The following is a 19,413-nucleotide window of genomic DNA, read 5'->3' as shown; positions in this document are numbered from 1 at the left end:
AAATTGCTGACATCCATTCCCATCTCTCCTAACCTGATGCGGAAATGCTACTGCGAGGTTTTTACTTTTCCAGGCTGGATATTTGCAGTGCAGTGCTTGCCAGTTTCCTTGTCCGTACATGTTTCTTCACAAGCTGCAGCATGTTCAGCCTCCAGCTGCTCAGATCTTTTAATACTAAAATGCATTAGCATATCTACGGGACCTGTTTTAGCTTCCTTTGTGTCTCAAAGTGAGAATTTTAGAATGAAACTCAAAATACTACTTCTCACCTTTAAGGGCTCGAATAGGTTGGCTCCTGACAACATCACTGAACTGCTGAATTCCTTTCACACCTACACATCCTTTGCACTCATCAGACTCTAGTCTGGTTTAACAGATTTCCATGCAAGGATCAAAACACATGCTTTCTGTACTTTAATTCACTTTTATTCCACAATGTAGACATTATGCATTAGTCAAAGGTTATTTCTGTCATCTCACTGGATAAGCAATTGTATGCTGACATCTAGCATCCTCTAGGGTGAAATGTGACACTATTGTTTGTGGTAAATCACTCATCAGGCCACAGACTGTGAACTGATGAATTACAAAACTTGCTATACCCAGTATATTTCAGGTGTCTGCATGCACCGCATGTTAAAAAATATGAACACTTTGTTTGAAAACTGAATGTAATCACACAAATAACCTGTTTGACTGTATCTGCACACAAAGCTGCTTGAGAAAGATGTAGACATTTAAAAAAATACTGGTTTTCCCACTAACAGCATTGACATATAGTAGACATAAAAAGTCCTTGGATGGAATACAGTGTATTCTGGAAGTTATCATAAATAGAAGAGGTAAGAAATGTTTCTCAAAAAATGAAATAAAGAAATAAATATACACCTCATTGTTCACTTCAAGTTTATTTCTGAGTAAAAAAATAAGACAAACCAAAAGACTAAAAAACCCTTATACACCTTTAACCTGATGAACATCAGCAACATTTCAATCTACTGTTCTGATACAAAATAAAATAATTTATTAAAACCAAATGAAATGCTTTGAAAACCTCTTTTAGAAACTAAAGAAAATCTTAATTAGTTGAAGTTATCTATGTAAATGTACTTAAGGCTATAATATAAAATAATGTTTCTACATCTTTTTAAACAAGCAATTTTCAAACACTCGTAAAATCATTTTAAATACTGCAGTATCTTAGAACCTTTTACCTACTTGAATAGTTTTTTAAAATGTCTAACAAGTCCTTAGTCCGGTAAATTCTAAAAGTGAAACATGAAACGAGTTTCCTCTGAACAGATTTTAGATAAAGCAATTTAAGGGTATTTCTTTCCGTTTTCCTTTGACTAAATATTTTTCTACTTGTCTGCTCTAGCCATTTTGATGCTCTTTAAAGGCAAGGTAAATTTATTTCTGTAGCACATTTTTGTACACAGGGGTAATTCAAAGTACTCTACACAAATATAAAACATAAAAAACGGAAAATAAAATAAAAATTAATTAAAAGAATATCACAAGAGAAATAATTAAAAACACAATAAAACTAAGAAAAAGCAGAGGAAAATAAAACAGTTTTTAACTTAGCTTTACAAATGGCTAAGTTTGGGGCACATCTAAGATCCTCCGGGTGTTGGTTTCAGCTGTGAGCAGCGTTATGGCTAAATGCCATTTCACCATGTTCAGTTTCAACTCTAGGCACCACTAGCTGACCAGTCCCTAAAGATCTAAGAGACCTACCAGGTTTATATTCCTCAAACAGATCGGAAATATATTTTGGGCCTAAGCCACTGAGTGATTTATACACAAGGAGCAATATTTTGAAGTCAATTCTATAACTATTTCGAAGCCAGTGTAAGGATCTAAGAGTTAGAGTAATTTGTTCAGTTTGCTTGGTCCTTGTGTTTAGTTGCAACTGTCTAATGATCTTTTTGGGAAGGCCAATCAAAAGAGCATTACAATAGTTCACTCTACTGGAGATAAAAGCATGAATGAGTTTCTCAAAGTTTCTCATTTTAGCTATATTTTTAAGATGATAACAGGCCGATTTAGTTATTACTTTAATATGGCTACTGAAACTAAGTTCTTCATCCATTAATACACCAAGATTTCTGACCTGGGTCTTAGTCTTTAGAACCCTAGAGTCAAGGTAAGCACTAAGCCTTCCCTTTTTGTTCCCAAAGAGAATTATCTCAGACTTGTCTTTGTTCAAATGGAGATAATTTCATTGCATCCAGTTATTTATTTTCTCTAGGCATTGACAGAGTAAATCTATAGGACCGTAGTCATTAGGTGAAAGAGCTAAATAGATCCGAGTGTCATCTGCATACATATGATAAGCAACCTTATTATCTTGTAAAATTTGACCTAGTATAAGCATGTAAAGATTGAATATGAGAGGGCCAAGAATTGAACCTTGGGGAACTCCGCACGTCATGGTGGTCCGTTTAGATTTATAATTGCCAATAGTGACATAATAACCCCTACCTTCTAAATACGTCCTGAACCACCTAAGAACCGCTCCAAACAGTCCAACCCAACTTTTCAATCTATGCAGAAGTACTTTATGGTCGACAGTATTAAAAGCCGCGCTAGGATCCAGTAACGCCAGGACTGATATTTTACCTGAATGATATCAGGCAAATATCATTTAGTACCTTTATAAGAGCAGTCTCAGTGCTGTGATATAGTCGAAAGCCGAAAGCCAGATTGAAAGTTATCAAAATAGTCATTTATATTTAAAAAGTTGGTAAGTTGATTGAAAACAACTTTCTCAGTAATCTTGCCTATGAAGGGAAGATTTGAAATGGGTTTATAATTAAGAATAGAAGGATCCAGATTTCTCCTTTTCAGGAAGGGCTTAATAACTGCAGTTTTCAATGATGTTGGAAAAATGCCTGATAAAAGTGAACCATTCACTATTGGTAATAAGTCCATTGATAAACAACTAAAAACATTTTTTAAAAAGCTGGTGGGCAGAACATCAAGACAACAATTAGACAGTTTAAGGTGCTGCACTAATTCCTCAAGGATTTTAAATTCAGACACGATAACCACATTTTTTCTATGTGGTGATACATCCATCAGATTGTCATTGTTTGACAAGGTGGTACTAATGACTAATCTAATATTTTGGATTTTATTACAGAAAAAAGATTCAAACTCATTACTCTTAACTCAGGGTTAACTGAGTCGGGGAATTAGCGTATAAACAATGGTAAATAAAACATGCGGACTGTTGATGTTGCCATGAATGATATTCAGATTTTCTAGCCTTGCATAATTCAGCATTGTAAATGCAAAGCCTCTCTTTATAAATATCATAATGGATCTGAAGTCTAGATTTTCTCCATTTACGCCCAGCCTTCCTCCATTCTCTAATTCGCTTATAAACAATTTTAAGCTTTTTGAATCTTGGATCTTAAAAAACAACAAAAATATCGGACTGCATATTCAAATACTTTAATCACTTTGCATTCTATGGGGATTTAAGATCCTAAGGTCTTTCATTATAATTATTTTATATCTAAAGTAATCTAATAATACAACCCCTTTTGTTTAAAATATTTTGTTAATGGCATGTGGAATTAATTTGATATATCAGTAAAATTTAGCATAATATTCCTCTTTGTTTAGGATATTAAAGAAATGTAAGAGTAACACATATATGTTAATGCTTATAACAAAGAGGAAGCAATTACCAGAATTATATGTTAAATTATTTAAAAAAATACATATCATGTATATATAAAATCACCTGATGAAGAAAATAATTTAAAAACTTCACATTCATGCGTCACCAAGATTATACTTCAGACAAAAATGTTAACCATTTCATTTTGAACCAAGTTCTCTGTCATCACATTTTTGTGTTGTCATTCACATTTCTCTTATGCGGATAGTGGCTCATAATTCTGGAAGTGAATTCCCTTAGAAGAGGTAATTTTCATGACTGCTCCATTCAGGCTGTTATCTGTTATGATCTTCAACACCCCTTCAGCAATTAAAGATGGCCTACAAAGCAGAAAATACCATAAGAGAAATACTGTATTTTACAGGGAATACCTTTCACGGTTATGGTGTGTTTTAAGAGCTATCAGTTACTATGGCTTATGGGAATGTGAATATAAATTAGATCTGACCATTTCACAATGCTCGAAAGCAGAACTGCTTCAGCAGGATCAGACCTCTGATTAATATACACATAGTCTAAGTTGGACAAAGATATTGGCACGTGTGCATAGACACCAAATACATCACGCTGATGAGCCCTAATAACACCAAAACTGCTATCTCTTGTGATTAACTTGGACTTTAAAGAAGAATTAGGATTCTTTTGAGATGGTTATGCTTTCTAGCAATATGAAATGGTCTGAGTTAATTAATATTCATATAACCCACGACAGGTAGTAAATAAAGGAAACAACACCTTTGAATTCTAGAATTGAACAACTCCAGCAAACGAGTGGAATGAATACTCTTTACTCCCTGTCAGGCAGCCATGGACTTGCACAATGTTCAATAATAATTCAAAATGACAATCTCAGAGTATTTTATATATAGAAGGGCACCCATTTCACCCACAACTAAAGTGCAATATCCACCTGGGAACTGCCCCATCACTTGAACTGTGGAGGAACTTTAGGAAGGGCAGATTATTAATGTCAAAAAGTAGATTTTATTTCAGGACAGGAGGGTTAACAACACTACTCTCACTCTACTGTTTTCAAAAGTGCCAAGGAATTTTTAATGATCAAGCAGTCAGGTCCTGCATCATTTTTACTATAGTATGGTGTCCCCAGTCACTGTCCTAATTCACTGGTTTGGAAATTCTGGTCCAGAGGGAAGAGCATCTTTTACCTGCATATGAACCTTACCCCTAGATAACTGTAGCTGTAGAACAATTTCAGGACCATGGAACAGGAATTAAAGTAATGAAAACTGAAATTTAATGGAATATTGTCACCCTGTATTTTGTTCCTGTCAGTAAGGGAAAATTAAATGTACACATGGGTACAACATCCCAGTTTCCAAAGCAAATCATGACCCTACAATAACATAGTTCACATATGATGTAATGTACAATGCTGGATCCCACAAATAATTGAACCGGAACATGAACTGACTTTGTCGTGACTGTCATGTTTCCTCTACGGCTTTGACTAAGGCTGCTGACGTACAGCAGCTAAATCAAAACCCAAACTGTACTCAAAAGCTAAGCTGTACTAAAAAAAGTACAGTCACCAATATTGTGTGAGGGTCTTTGTTGTTGTGAGCTGCAAAAATATTCCCATAACAACGGCATAACATCATTCTGCACTTAAGCAAAGATGTACAGTAGCACTAGCTAAGAGGATCACTGTTTGGGACAAGTCAATATTTAGAGCGGCAGGGAAAAATGCTTTATCCCCTTCGTGGCTAGATAATATTAAAAATGAATTAGCACTGCATACCCGATTTTTTAGTGTAAAGAGGAAGACCAAAAAAGATTTTACAGAACTGATACATTTTTATGAACATATAAAGCCTTATATAGTCGGCTGTGCCTTGTTAAAGCATTGTTGACTAAGACTAATCTGTACATCAGCTGATATTTGTTTACTTACGGCAGTATTCCAAATGTATCCATCCTCTTCTTAAAATCGTCCTTATACTTGACAAATTTCCCCATTTTCTCTTCCTCTTGGACAGACTGGAGGAGTGCAGTATCAACAAATGCAGGACAGAGCACATTTATTCTCACACCGTAATTTCCTATTTCTGCAGCATCCTGGAAATACACACAGATCACTAGGAATTAGTCAGTGATCACCTGAATAAACCAAATGGTGAAAATAATTATATAGTTAAAAGAAAGTAACTCATTGTGGATTTTAGATCAACCTCTAACTTTGACAGAATCTTGCCAAAACATGACATTGTACAAAGAGCATTAATTTCCAAAGCTGTCAAGATGAATATAAATCTGTTGAATACAGCATGATTCCACAAATTATAACATTGTTTTTGCTCTAAAATTCAAAATAGACTCTATACCTTTATACCCTAATTTTTCTCTCAAAGTTTATTTTAATAAAGTATAAAGAAAGGGTATACTCTACATCATGGTGCCTTAAGTGTACTATAAAGCTACTAGACTTACTTGCAAATAGTATACTCTGTACTTTCAAGTACAGATATTTTTTAAATAGCCACACCACAGATTTTGATCAGGAGCAACATGTATAAAATAACAGGAATGGGAGCATATTTATTCCATTGCTAACAGGCACACACACTATATAGACCTTACACATCTTTTACATAGGCAGGAAGAATCTCTCACAAATGCACTGGCAAATAAATGTTCCATGTAATCATGACTGCTTCTTTATTTTTTTCTGAAACAAGAAACACAATTGATGCAAAAAGCAATGGAGCAAAAATAGCATCTTTGTACTGCTAAGTCTACTTTAGTAGTAAAAGAATGTATTTACTCATGTATATAATATACTTACTGCTATGGCTCTAGAAAATCCAAGAACCCCATACTTCGTTGCTGTGTACACAGGCTGATGTGGGGAATGAAGGAATGCTAAAAAATAGAAATAATAAAAACATAAAACAAATAAAAAAGTGTTTGCCACAGTTACTCATGTTTTTTTTTTAGAGTCTGATTTATTTATTATCATTTGGAAAGAACAGTTATGATAACCATTAGACCTGTGTAACAAGTTCTCTTTAAACTGAAAGAATTTAAGATTAACATTTGTCTTAAGTACCCATGTGTAGCACATTTAACTTTAATAAAACCCAAAACAATAGATTCATGTAAACTATGTATATTGTATATGAATCTATTCATATTCATATCGCAATTCATCTAAAATATTAGTATTCATCTAAAATATTCTTTTCTAGCTGATGAAAATGATCTCCTGTTAACTTTGGATAAACATGACACCTTACCAAATTCATACTGTTCTGTTAGTAAAGTACCATACCCAACAAGTAATTCCTGGCACAAATTAACAGCTGATCAGTATGATCTAGGAACATTACTACAGAACAATTTTGTCAAGACCAATAACCTAAATTAGATACCAGGTTACGGAAATCAGTCCAATAGGCTGCTAACTCTTAATTGAATTTATTACGCAGCAAATGATGCTTATTCATGTTACAACAACTGAGATGTTCAATTCAATTTCAATACTGGGGGTTGAGGCCCAGAAATCTGTAAAGCGCTATACAAATAAAACTGAATTGAAATGGAAAAAAGTTGGCATGTTCTCCCCAAGTTTGTGTGGGTGTCTGTGGTGATCTGGTTTCCTCCTATAGTTCAAAAACGTACTGTAAGAGGTTCCTTGACTCCGGGAAAATGGGCCCTGGTGTGAGTTTGTGTGCCTGTGTTTTGACTGGCCCCTGTCTTGTGACCTCTGACCATGGGTTGGAAGAAGAAGTTACAAAGTGGATAGATGGACGTCTTCACTGGGTGCTACTTTATGCAGGTAATAATTAATTCACAGCTACAATGAATTTATTATTTATTAAATATTCCACCAAAATATGATTTTATAGATAACACCCTCAATATTACTTAATGGATTTCCTTTTTTTCCATAAGCGGATCCAAGATTTTTTAAAATACGTTTCCTTTGAATCAATTAAAGCTACATTCTTCTCTACAAAATATTATACTACACATCTGCAAAACAAAAAGCTGTTAAATGTCGCATTCAAAGAAGAACTGTAACCCTTTCCAGATACATACAGTATGGTAAGTATAAAGGGAAGTTATTTTATAAAAATGAATTGCGAAATACACTGAAGATCAAAACGGTTAGCATGTATATTTCTCTACAAGTGGTATTCTTTATGTGAAAGGTCATTGTTGTGGAACCTGACTGTGCTCCAAATGTTAAGCAAAAATTTTCTGTGATTAATATTTATGTCTAGACTACATGTAATCTTCAAAAAGTACAAAGCTACCCTTTTTAACTTTTAAGAGAACAGTTAAGCAAAATAAAGCAACACAAAGCATAAATTCATTTAGATAAATTCTGTTTATGGATTACTATACTGAATTATATTTAAGAATATTATATAATCTACATGCTAAAGCTCTTAACAATACAGCTAGTTACTTAATTTTAGTTGCGTGTTAAGAATTCATCGGCGAACTATACTGAGACATTGAAGTACAACAAATGAGTACTGGAATGAATACCACTTCTTGTGTTTTTAATGCCTCTTGATATATAACGCTTAGTTTGGTAGTATCAATTTTATATCTAAAGTACTCAGGCAAGCAGTAAACTAATTCATAACTGCAGCAATTCACTCAAGGGCCTGGTATGTTGATACTTAATATCTGGAATTGCAAGGACTTTATACCCAAGCCACCTAGGGTCCATTGTCTGTTTTTAGCAGAACTGCAGAGAGCCTTCTGAAAGTAATAATTTGCTGGGGTTATTTAGTCTGCTTTAATTATTTAACCATTTTAGTCAGTACAAGATGAAAAGCAGATCTTATGGTTTCCATGGTTACAAAACCAATAGTTCTTTCAAGTTCTGTTTTCCATAGGCAACTCAATCATTACTTCATTCATTTCATTTTAACTGATTTTTTTATTCCCATGTGTGACTGAAGGAAAAATCTGGTTTTGTTTTGCATAATTTCACCAGAGCCAATCCTACTGTGTGCAGAGACAGCAAGAATGGATTATATCTAAGATTTTGAAGATAACTCTCTGACTCTGAAGCCATGCAGTCTGCAAGTTGGGTAACCTTGGTGTATTAGTACATTATATACCATTACTTTACAATAATCCATGAAAGAAGTGAAAAAAAAAAGTCAAAAATGAAAAAGCGAAAAAGGAAAAATTAAACCAGCAACAATCTGAACCACACTTTCAGCAGTGAATTCACACTAAAACTAAAAATTTATTTCAGTTCAGTTTCCTAGCTAAAGGAAGTTATGTGAAAGGCGCTAAAGTGCTACCATACGGGTACTGATGAAAGAAGGAAGTTCAAATTCAAAACTCAGAACACTGGGAAAATTAAAAAGCTTTAAGGCAAGGGAGATAGAATCCCCATTTATTGTCAGGCAGCCCAGATAGGCTCATTGAAATAAGCGTTAAACTAATCATAACAAAGGTCTTTCTAAGAGCTGCCCCCTAGTCACCTGCTGCAATCAGCACTGTGCAATTTTACAACGTCAAGCAGCTGGCCAGGTGAGTACTGGGGCATTCTGGCACTGCAGGCAGTGCATGGGTGTCCACTAACCCCATCAGTGAACACACTGGCCAAATGGAAGACCTACAGCATTCAATCTGAATGCGTTGTGAACAAGGGACTTCTTTGCTTCCTTACTGTTCTCTTTCAGGGTGTGGGTTTTCGACAAGTGCCCAGGCTTCCTTCCACCTTCCAAAGGCAAGCTGGATAGGTTAACAGAGGCCTCTAAAATGTCCCTGTGCATCTACAGTATGTGCCCTGCAATAGGCTGGCACCTAGGCCAGGGTGCACTCCCACCTTGAACCCTGTGCTTCTAAAATAGGCTCCAGGTTACTGCAGTTTACTGGGAACAAGCGGTTTTGATAAGCCTTTTAAGAAAAAGAACAAGTAGAAAGACTGAGTGCTTTCTAAGTATTTTTGGTAATACACAGCAGTATTTTTGTATTTGTAGAACTCTATACAGTATCTATATACTGTTCTTCAATGGGTTTTAATACTCTTAATTTTATTTTCAGCTAGTATGGTAGCAACAACCTGTGGAACCTCCCTCAGTTCACACTCGGATTGGTGGCAAGTATCAGCATTAGCATCCTTGCACTGACAACTGTTAATTCCAGAAAGAGGAAACTATTTTTCCCAAGAGGAAATTCAAGTGTCAGTTTTTCACATTGACAGAGAATTTGAAGGAGACACGTCGGTCTACCAGTTACTGTCCCCTTCTAAACACTTACAACACTGACTCTTCATCAATCCCTCAGCACAGCAAACCTTCTCGTCATGTACAAGGCATAGCATGCTCAGTCTGAAATACACCCACACGGAGACATCCTTCAAAAACGTCTAAATGTTTTTCACAAATCCACAAACAGAATCCTTCAAAAAAGGTCCAGGAACTACAGCTTTTGTGTATCAACACCACAACACATCTGCCAAACTGCAGTAGAGTTACCTATTATAAAGGCAAGATCTTGCCTTCCCACATCTATATAGCATTAACACTCATTTAGCCTACTGGTTGAATTCCCAGTGTCCATGCAGGTCAAAAGCATTACTGAATCAGGTGTTTTGCGGTTACAGTTACAAAGCTGACATACCATGGCCTCTAGTGACCATTCAGGATAAGTGCACCCAGGGTTTTGGCTATTTTCGGGAGCCAGTCTATTTTCAGTTTATGTTTGATACTGTATAGGTTGTCTTTGTTATGTTGGCAGTGGATTCCTACCACTGCACCATCTTTCATGCAATAATGCAAATTCTGCAGCATTCGCTTGTGTGTAATGTTTAGGAAGTTTAGAGTATGGGAAAGAAAAGCTGAGGTTTTACAAAAAGATGTTCTATGTCAATTATAGCTAATAATAATGTGAATAGTGCCCAATGCACTGTTCTCATCAAGCTAGGATAGAAAAGCTAAAGAGACGTTGTCATCCCAATCTTTCAAGCAACCATGAGAACACAATGCACTGTGCAATACATTTGTCTTCGCCTGGTAGGAAACAAGCAACTCAGCCACATTGTTGAAGTCAAACACTCGGAGAGCACAAGCTACTTCAAAGGCAATTCCCTCCCCCAATGACACAGACCACTTTAAATGAAGAACCCTCTTTAAAACTTGATGAGGCTCCTTTCGTTTTCCTTGATTTTTACTCTAGGACGTGTTTTCCATGCCTGTCATTGCTATAAGGGATGCGTCTTCCGTTAGTCAGAATCATACACTCATCAGAGGAACGCCTGAGGCTCTAATTTCACCATTTCCCCACAGTGTAAGTTGACAAATTAGATGGAATTAGACATAGTAAGACATAGAAAAAGTAAACAGCTACATCTCTAATGGGTACTGTAGCTGAGCAGACGAGTCGGGACTGTGGAAACGGGGTTGAAATGTCAGAGGGTGGCGTTGCGACGCGACACCCCCACATTCTCACGAGGAAATTATAGAGACCAGGCTGCACCTGGGGACGCCAGCACTCAGTTTGCAGCCAGAGCTTATCTGCCAAGACCCCCACAGTCACTCAGGACGGCGAGCGCGAGAGATCTCAGGCCGAGATCCTTGGGAGGCATTTATCTTAAAAGGCTACCAAATATTCAGGTGGAGCGAAGTCCGGTAAAGTCAGTTCCTGTCAAGCAGCAGCCTAGGCTGTTTCCATGTCGGCTCACCAGTAAGGGAGAAGGTGGGTGGGAGAGAGACCGGCCAAACAGAATCGACCGGGTGGGGAACCTCCGCTGCTACGGGGTCCGTGACTGGGAGTTAAACAGGCAGTAGAAGAACGACCACAGGGGAGGCCATGACAGTGACATCGGGGCGGGTCCCTGGGCTGGGCTAATGTATAAAGGTACATCAAGGCATTTCACAGGGGCTACAACCAATGACAAATTGTTAGTGTTTAGAAGAAAATTATTTCCCCTAAACACTTACTTCACCTAACCAGTGAATCATGCCTAAAAACAACTAGTGAACGAGCAGAGGTTGATTCCACACTGAAAGGTTTAACGTAACGACACAATGTTTTAGGCTTTAGGTCTGAGTGCGAGATCAAGGTGACAGAGGCAAAAGGCGGATCTAGGGAGGTCGAAGAAAAGAAAGACTGAGAAAGGGCAGGTGAAAGGGGGGCTAGGGGGTTGAAAATCTGGGTGATTTATTCCAGGGAAAGTCTTAAAAAGACCCCTCAGACTCAATGTGGAAGCATATACTTGAAGAATATAGGAAAAAGTTTAATCCAAAATTTAAGATTTTTCTTTTTCACAGGGAAGTAAGTATTTCCAGACCAAGCAATGTAATATTCATGGCTCACATATACTGTAGGTCAATGAAGGTCTGCCTTAGAGGTGTAACCACTCTTGTGACGGGCCACTGCTGCGATTTCAGGATACTATGAAGCATCAATACACTTTTTTTTGCTTGCCCTTAAACTTTTCTTTTCTCCTACTATTTGTCTTCTGATTTGAGATGTTTATGATCCTGTCTTTCAAAATAACTCCAGCTACATTGATTTCATAATACAAATGTGTGTGCTAATCTATCAACAATGACAAATGAGCCAAGATACAGTAAGACTGCTGGTAAACTGAATACATTGGTCAGATAATTACAAAGCATGAGTCACTGAAAGAATAGATAACAGCGAGCAAATTCCAAAAATCCGGATTGCACTGTGTGCGCACATATTTTGACAACTTGCATGTGCTATCAATTTGTTCATTTAAACAACACATGACTGCCCGAGTTTCTCCAGGTCAGACATTGTGCATCGATGCTGTTTGGTGGAAAATGAAGAACAACATCTCCTCCCCTGCTCAGTGTTATCCAACAATGGAAGAATGTAGCAGGTTTCCAATACATGCAGCTGCAACCGCAACACTCAACAATACTACTGGCAACTAAACTGAGCGACACTATTTAGATAAGGAGCTAGGGCATTATAAATAAAACCTTGTCCTTATACTCGTGAAGCACACGCCACAATTCTGTTTTAAAGCAGAACATTTTAACTACAATGTCAATATTAAAACCGAAATTAAAGATTTTGAAGCAAGACTAAAAATCACATTATTGTCAGGTGTGTGAAGATGAACACAGAGATGTAACTTTGGACATTACTTCAACTGCAAAAAATAATAATTAATTGCACGTAGTGTACATAGTGCATATCACGTGAAAGGATATCAGAGCACTTAACATACAGTACAAGAGGGGACCCAATTCACCCAGCCCTATTGTGCTGTACCCAGCTGGGTGAAACATGGCAAACATTATGCACCAGAATCCCCAATTCACAACAAATCCGGATTGAGGATCTACTCATTTTGTATAATTGAAAAATGCATTTTGGCCAGGGCACCAGGGTTAACGCACCTATCCCCCAGGGGAAATGGTTTGGAAACTCTGATCTAGAGGGAAAAGCCATAATGACCAGACCTTGGCTTCTGAGATCCGATACATCTGATCTACAAGGTGGTGATGCTGCTGACAGCATTCTTTATGAAAGTGTAAAGGCTCAGCAGCCTGTGCTTATTTCTTGCATGTCACCTTGTAACAAACTACAAGCATCCTACACTGCTTACGGGCTAATGTGTTCTTTATTGCTTTCATGCCTAACAAGCATTATTGGAGTATTTTGTTAATGACACACCTGCTACAAAACACAATGGTGATGCTTTCACAGAGACAGAAATTTAAAGTTAAAAAGCTTTCGAAGCCATTCCTCAAAAGATGCAGGGCTTTCACGATTCCCCAGGAGCCACATTAACACACGCAGGTGTCTGACAACTGATAAGGATATCCTCTTGAATTTCACTACACTTAATTTATAGCAGCAACATTCTTCGATGTAATTATAATAAATGTTGCAACATGACATGTGGGAAAAAAAGCTTTTTAAAGGCTTTTTCTTTTTCACAGTTTTTTCTATTTGAAGAATTTTATGAGTCAGTGAGGAGAATACTACATACTACTTCAAGCAAAAATGATCATTGAAGATTTTGATAAAGGGTATGCACAATTGCTTTAGGAATTAACATAAAAATACTACATTTTGTATGCCAGTTTAACATTCCTGAAATGAACTAAGTGTCCCGGAAATAAGAATCCAGGAAACTTTGAAGGAAACCTGCAGGCTTAAGGGGCAAATGATGAAGAGAAGAATGTCTGGCCATGGGAGAACCTAGTACAGCGACCGATGTTTTTAACTGTTGTGCACCTTTGTGACATGTCTGTGTATAACACAAGGGCACCTACTTGGCCTCACATGGCTCTGACTGAGGAAGCACTAGCACTAGTGGTTCAGAATTGATACATTAGTGAACAAAATGCGCTGTGATTAAATTAGGCAGTGAACACATACTCCCAATCACGCACTTTATACACCATCCTAATATTCCCAATGGATGCATGAGGGTGGTTGTCCTGATCTTTATTCCCACTACACAGTACATCCCTGGCAATGAATATCTGGATATGTTCCGAAATGCAGTCATTTTCTCATTCAGACCTACAGTACGGTATGTGAAATATTAAATGAACAAGCTGTTTTACTTTTGCAATAAAAGCCCAAACAGGTACAGTGTATAATATAGCGGTCACTGGTACTCATTTTCTTCTGCCTGGACACTCTATACTAATATTTACTTTCTGTTTAAGGGTTAATGCTAAGAATCGCTGCATACACAGATGCACAGGTCTTAATAACTTTTTTTCTGAAAACATGTTCATTGACTAATGTGCAATGGTGAGGCTACAGAACTGTCATAGACAAAACGCAAAAAAAAAGCTTAAAAACCGTACTGCAAAATAACATGTTGCATAAATATACCAAAAGCAGTGTTACTGTAACTGCATCTGCAGCAAGTCCTTGTCAGCTCTCCATTCCTCAATGGTGTCTTTCATCATTTCCACCCAATTCCCTTGACCTCTACAAGCTCTTAGCTTTCAACTGACACTATATCTCGTTATGGATCATCACAAATAATAGCTTGCCTGTAATGGCATTTGCACAAATAGTTGTAAACAATTAGTCATGTTGTTACATTGTGCTGTTTGGCGTTTATGAAGATTTTGAATGTCATTCAAATACAGCAATATCTTTGTAATTAATCTGAATGCGTGGTTTTGCAGCAATTTAATACATTTCTGAGAAGCTGGGGTATTTTTTTCTTGTGTGGTTAGAGAAGTTAAAATTCAAATTAAGTATGTACAGTACATGGAAACACACAGATTTAAAAAATCAACTATTTTAATAACTCAGTTTTCACAAAGGACCCTAAAAATGTAATGTCATTTTTTATTTTAATTTGGAATTGCACAGGGAGAATGTATTCTCCATTTGTATTTTGACATGCTGCAGGCTCCGCAGTTAGTGCCAACAGGAGCAACTTTTGTCAGTACTGATGTTGCAACAAATGTCTAGGGTTCCTTCAGGTTTCAGGTTCCTTATTCAGTCAAAAGCTGACAGGACCCTGTAGTATAACCTTCCCAGCCCTAGTGGAATTCAACCAATTGTGTGTGTCCATTTGAGGAATCCTGGTCACAGTCAGTGCGTGACATGCCCCAGGTTCAAACTGGTAACTTCTGGACCACAGAGCTCAGCCTGTGCTCTAGTTGTGTGCCTTCGCTAGTTCAGCACCCAGTGATCCCATTCCTAATCCACATAATGAATCCACTTAAGCCGTTATGGTCAGACATGGAATGAGAGCCCTCAAGGACTGGAGCTGCTCATCCCTAATGTAGACCTTCTGTACAGGTTATAAAACATTACCCATCTGAAGCCCTACTAAATCATCGCTTCAGCCAACCCAGCACCTGCAAAATACAAACCTAGTGCTTCTTGGGGGCTAATAGGATTTTTGCTCCCCACCATGAAGTACAGGGTTTCAATGTTGCCGTGTCAGGGCTGGAATTTAGAAAAGTGTGTCACGTGTAATGACTGTTTCATCACAGGCAGAAAAAAAAATCCTCTTCAGACAAAAAAAGCTCTTCCTTGTGAGACGCAGATATGACCAAGGAATTTACTTTTCTGCTCAGCATTTTAGCCTGTCCTGTATGTTGTTCAAAGGGAAGAGGCGATTCAATGTTTTAATAAATATTTCAAATTTGGGAAACACGGGTTAAAAGGAGGGGCTGAAAGCTCGCACTAGTTCTACTCCTGGATGCTACTCCAGACCATCACAGAGTAAAGAGAAAGGGACAAATCAGAATATGCTACCACACCTAGCAAACGTGTTTTTCCGAAGGTGAAAGAACCAGAGCACCTAAGTAGGGGCCTGCAGCTGAGAAGCAGTAGCAGCTGACATGTCAACCAGGAGAAAAGCCATTTTACATAAGCAAGTTACTTTCAACACTATGTAATCCACCCTGTGCATTTTCCCAGTGCTTGCAAGGGTTTTCCAAAGGCGATCTGTTTCTTCCCACCTTCCACACATGGTGGCTGGGTCAAGTGCTTCCTCTTATTCATCCCTGTGTTTGTCCTATGATGGACTGTTGTGCCTTATGTCCTGTTGCTGGGTTAGGTTTTCGGATATGTCAACCCTCCTTAAGACAGAGTGAGTGACTTACCTGCCATGGATGAAATATTTATGATCACACCTCCATCCTTCCCATACTCTTTGCTCATGTGATCTAGGGCCAAGTAAGTACCTTTGATGACTGATGTCTAAGGAGGAGACAAATATAAGCAGGACAGCTGAGTTATTCATCATGATCTGTCAGCTTTTAATACTGATCATTGCTATCAACTAAACTAAGAACAGAAAGTTACAGGGTCTGAAATAAAAATTCTGTGATACTTTAATACATATGATAAACATTAATCAAAGACAATCCAAATAACAGATCTAACTATAGTGAAGTACAATTTTCTAGATATAATTCACACAGGGGAATTATATTTCAGAACTATATTTAGAATATGTCAACTCGAGTTTTAGCCCAAAGATCAAGCAAGCGCATTTACAGTGCCTGTGAAGGTAAGAGGTATACAGTACATGTTGAACTCATCTGACTAATAAAGGTGGGGTGAACAACATCATATAAAAACCTTTTCGCTTGTTGTTACTAAATTCTACAAGACAACAAAACAAAAACAACCACACAGACACGACAGCTGGTCCAAACCATTGCCCAATTCATGATGCTTATTTCTTAACATTCAAATTAAAAAAATAACCTTCACTCCACACATCGATTTTGCAACTCCTTTACCTGATTTATGGTGGGAGCAGAGGGGGACCCGGCCGCTGTCACCCAAGGCAGGATACACCCTGGACAAGAAGCCTGTCCGCCGCAGGGCAGATGCAGACACAAACATGCACACACTCACACATGGGCCATTTTTCCAGAAGCCAATTAACCTACCAGTATGTAATTTTACAGGAACACAAAAAGCCTCCTAGCACGTTTAGGAATATATATTTACCAAATTAACTTCGATTGTCTTTTCCCAGTTTTTCTCATTATTGATCCCAGCGTTGTTGATAACGATGTCCAAACGTCCAAAGCGGTCCACTATTTTCTTGAAAGCTTCTGCACACACAGAAGAAAAAAAAAACCTTCACAGCACAAAAAAACGGGAATTTGCAAGTATGGTGTATAGTTTTGTCCTGACGTATTGAAACTCACTTCAAGATGAAGGACGAGGATGAAACACTTTTAACAACTTATAGAGCAACATTCCCAACCACATAGCTTTAGGCAGTTATGCAACTTCATACCAATAGTAACTAATTCATGTTAAACAATGGAATCCTGTTCTTGGCACTCTGTTCTTAAATGACAAATGTTAACAAAGCAGTGCAAAAGAAGGATCCCCAGGCATTCTTTAATCCCGAACTTCTCTGGGATTCTAATGTTCTTGTTATTAATATTGTTTTCACTCGCTGCAGAAGTGAAAGGTAGCGTTTTAGGAAAGAATGGTTAGATTAATCATTCTCAACAGAAAACATCTGATTACCTTGCAGTTTCCCTCTGTCAGTTACGTCACACTGTATGAAAGTTAGGTTTTCAGCTCCAAACTCTTGTGAAAGCTGTGCTCTGCACGCTTCCCCCAGTTCCTCGTTTAAATCGACAGCAGCGACCTAAGTGTGAGACAACAACAAACCAAACAAAAAACGCAATCATACCAGAGCTGCAGAAGTCGTATTTTGAGGAAAATCGCGTCACGATGCCGAAACGAGCAAGCTGAACAGTGAAGCAAGACATAACCCCCTCAAATGAAAACATTATAGGAACTGGGACGCAGATATTAGTTACAAGGTTTATAAAGACGCTCAGTACGCGATTTAATTTAAGAAGTGCAAACCCGCGCTTAATGTACCTTTGATTCGTTTTTGAGAAGGATCTCCACAATTGCTCTGCCGATTCCTTGCGCTCCTCCAGTCACCAAAGCTACTTTTCCACGCAGAGCCATACTTGTAATAGGAGTAACGCGGCTTGAGCTCTGAGAATCGCTTTGTTACTTCAGCTGAGCGAGAGGGCGGTCGTCGCTTCAGTAAAGCAAAGGTAACCTGCCTTGTTTTTCGCCCAAGGCACTGGTATTTAAATAGAGATAGTTGTCAGTCACTGCTGAGTCGTCACTTGGGGTGGTGGCGTTTCATTTGTTGGTAGAAGTGCAGTCACGGGCAACTCTCGCAGTTGTTTAAATTTAGATTTTGATTTTTCTAAGCTTGATATCTGTGCGAATTTTACTTTTGTAATAAACTTCGCGTTTATTTTTCTTTTGCCTTTTATGTGCTTGAAACACCTTCCACAAATAGTACACAAGGTACCAATTAAAAACTAAAATCTATACTAATTAATTTTATGGTGGGTGATTGAATTTATGTATGCTTTTGAGTACGGTTATTAAACAGTATCAACAACAATATAATATATATAAGTACCGACATTTTTTTGCCATTCGCTGTGTTGGTGTGGAAATACTGAAAATAAGTTTGAATTTGCGTGAACTGGTAAATATGATAGCTCTTTATGCCTTTCCCCCCCCCGCAACAGAGTAACACCTGGATTCGTTTTTCGTTGCTTTAAAAATACATAGTAAGGATTTGTAAGTTATGTTCTTTCCTAGTATTGCAGAATTTTCTATTATCTTTTTAAAACTCACGCTTAGTCTTTCAACGAGGAAGTTCTTTGATACCTCGTTCAAATTACGTAATTAAGTACGTAATGTAAAAAAGTCCGTTTTTACCTAGTCTAATTTGAGCTTTGAGTTTTCCGTGTTTAATTATCTGAGCTTTTTTAAATAACATTTAATACAATTTACATGTCTGTTCGTGTCGTTTTATTTGCATTCAGAAACACACTGCATTGATGTGACCTTAGGTCTGTAAATCCCTTATGTAGTGTAAATTACTACAACAAAGTCCATGTGACTTATAGACTGGATAATTGCCAGTCTGCTCGGATGAGCCTATATTAGGAATCAGCTCAATGAGATGTAAGTGCAGGTCCAGAGACGCACTTCTTGAGTTTAACAGGAAGATAAGCCTTCACTCCAAATGCAGGTCAAGTGTTTGAGTTCAGTAGTTTTATGGACAATAGAAAGCAGATGTTCAGCAAAGTTGTTACTGAGATGATTGGATACTACGGTTCAGTGAAGAGCAAGAGCCAATAGCATTAGGGCGGTGGAGTCAGAGAGGGACCCAGGTGGCTGGAGAGACTGCCACACCACTTTCAACACTAGCAATGCAAGAATTCTGACTTAAATTCTTGGTA

The 19,413-nt window shown here is 37.7% G+C and overlaps 1 protein-coding gene across 1 annotated transcript; it reads right to left on the bottom strand.

The window, feature by feature from the left end:
* Nucleotides 1–892: 892 nt before the first annotated feature.
* hpgd (15-hydroxyprostaglandin dehydrogenase) lies at nt 893–18,195 on the bottom strand. The gene is made up of 7 exons (XM_088923207.1): nt 18,017–18,195; nt 17,654–17,777; nt 17,120–17,226; nt 16,261–16,357; nt 6,498–6,574; nt 5,607–5,770; nt 893–4,014 (listed from the first exon to the last, which is right to left on the bottom strand). Exons 1-7 carry the CDS (start codon nt 18,107–18,109, stop codon nt 3,891–3,893), a joined length of 786 nt encoding a protein of 261 aa, XP_088779333.1. The 5' UTR covers nt 18,110–18,195; the 3' UTR covers nt 893–3,890.
* Between the last annotated feature and the right edge of the window lie 1,218 nt (nt 18,196–19,413).

This window comes from Atractosteus spatula, chromosome 1 (genome assembly GCF_055471065.1).
Source record: "Atractosteus spatula isolate fAtrSpa1 chromosome 1, fAtrSpa1.hap1, whole genome shotgun sequence".
NCBI classification, from domain to species: Eukaryota; Metazoa; Chordata; class Actinopteri; order Semionotiformes; family Lepisosteidae; genus Atractosteus; species Atractosteus spatula.
This window is presented reverse-complemented; position numbering and strand designations above follow the sequence as displayed.

Coding starts and splice junctions, on each gene's coding strand:
- hpgd (XM_088923207.1), bottom strand. CDS start 18,109: ATGGCTCTGCGTGGAAAAGTAGCTTTGGTGACTGGAGGAGCGCAAGGA. Junction 5,771..6,497: donor GATTTTCTAGAGCCATAGCA/GTAAGTATATTA, acceptor GTGTATTTCCAG/GATGCTGCAGAAATAGGAAA. Junction 4,015..5,606: donor GATACATTTGGAATACTGCC/GTAAGTAAACAA, acceptor TCTGCTTTGTAG/GCCATCTTTAATTGCTGAAG.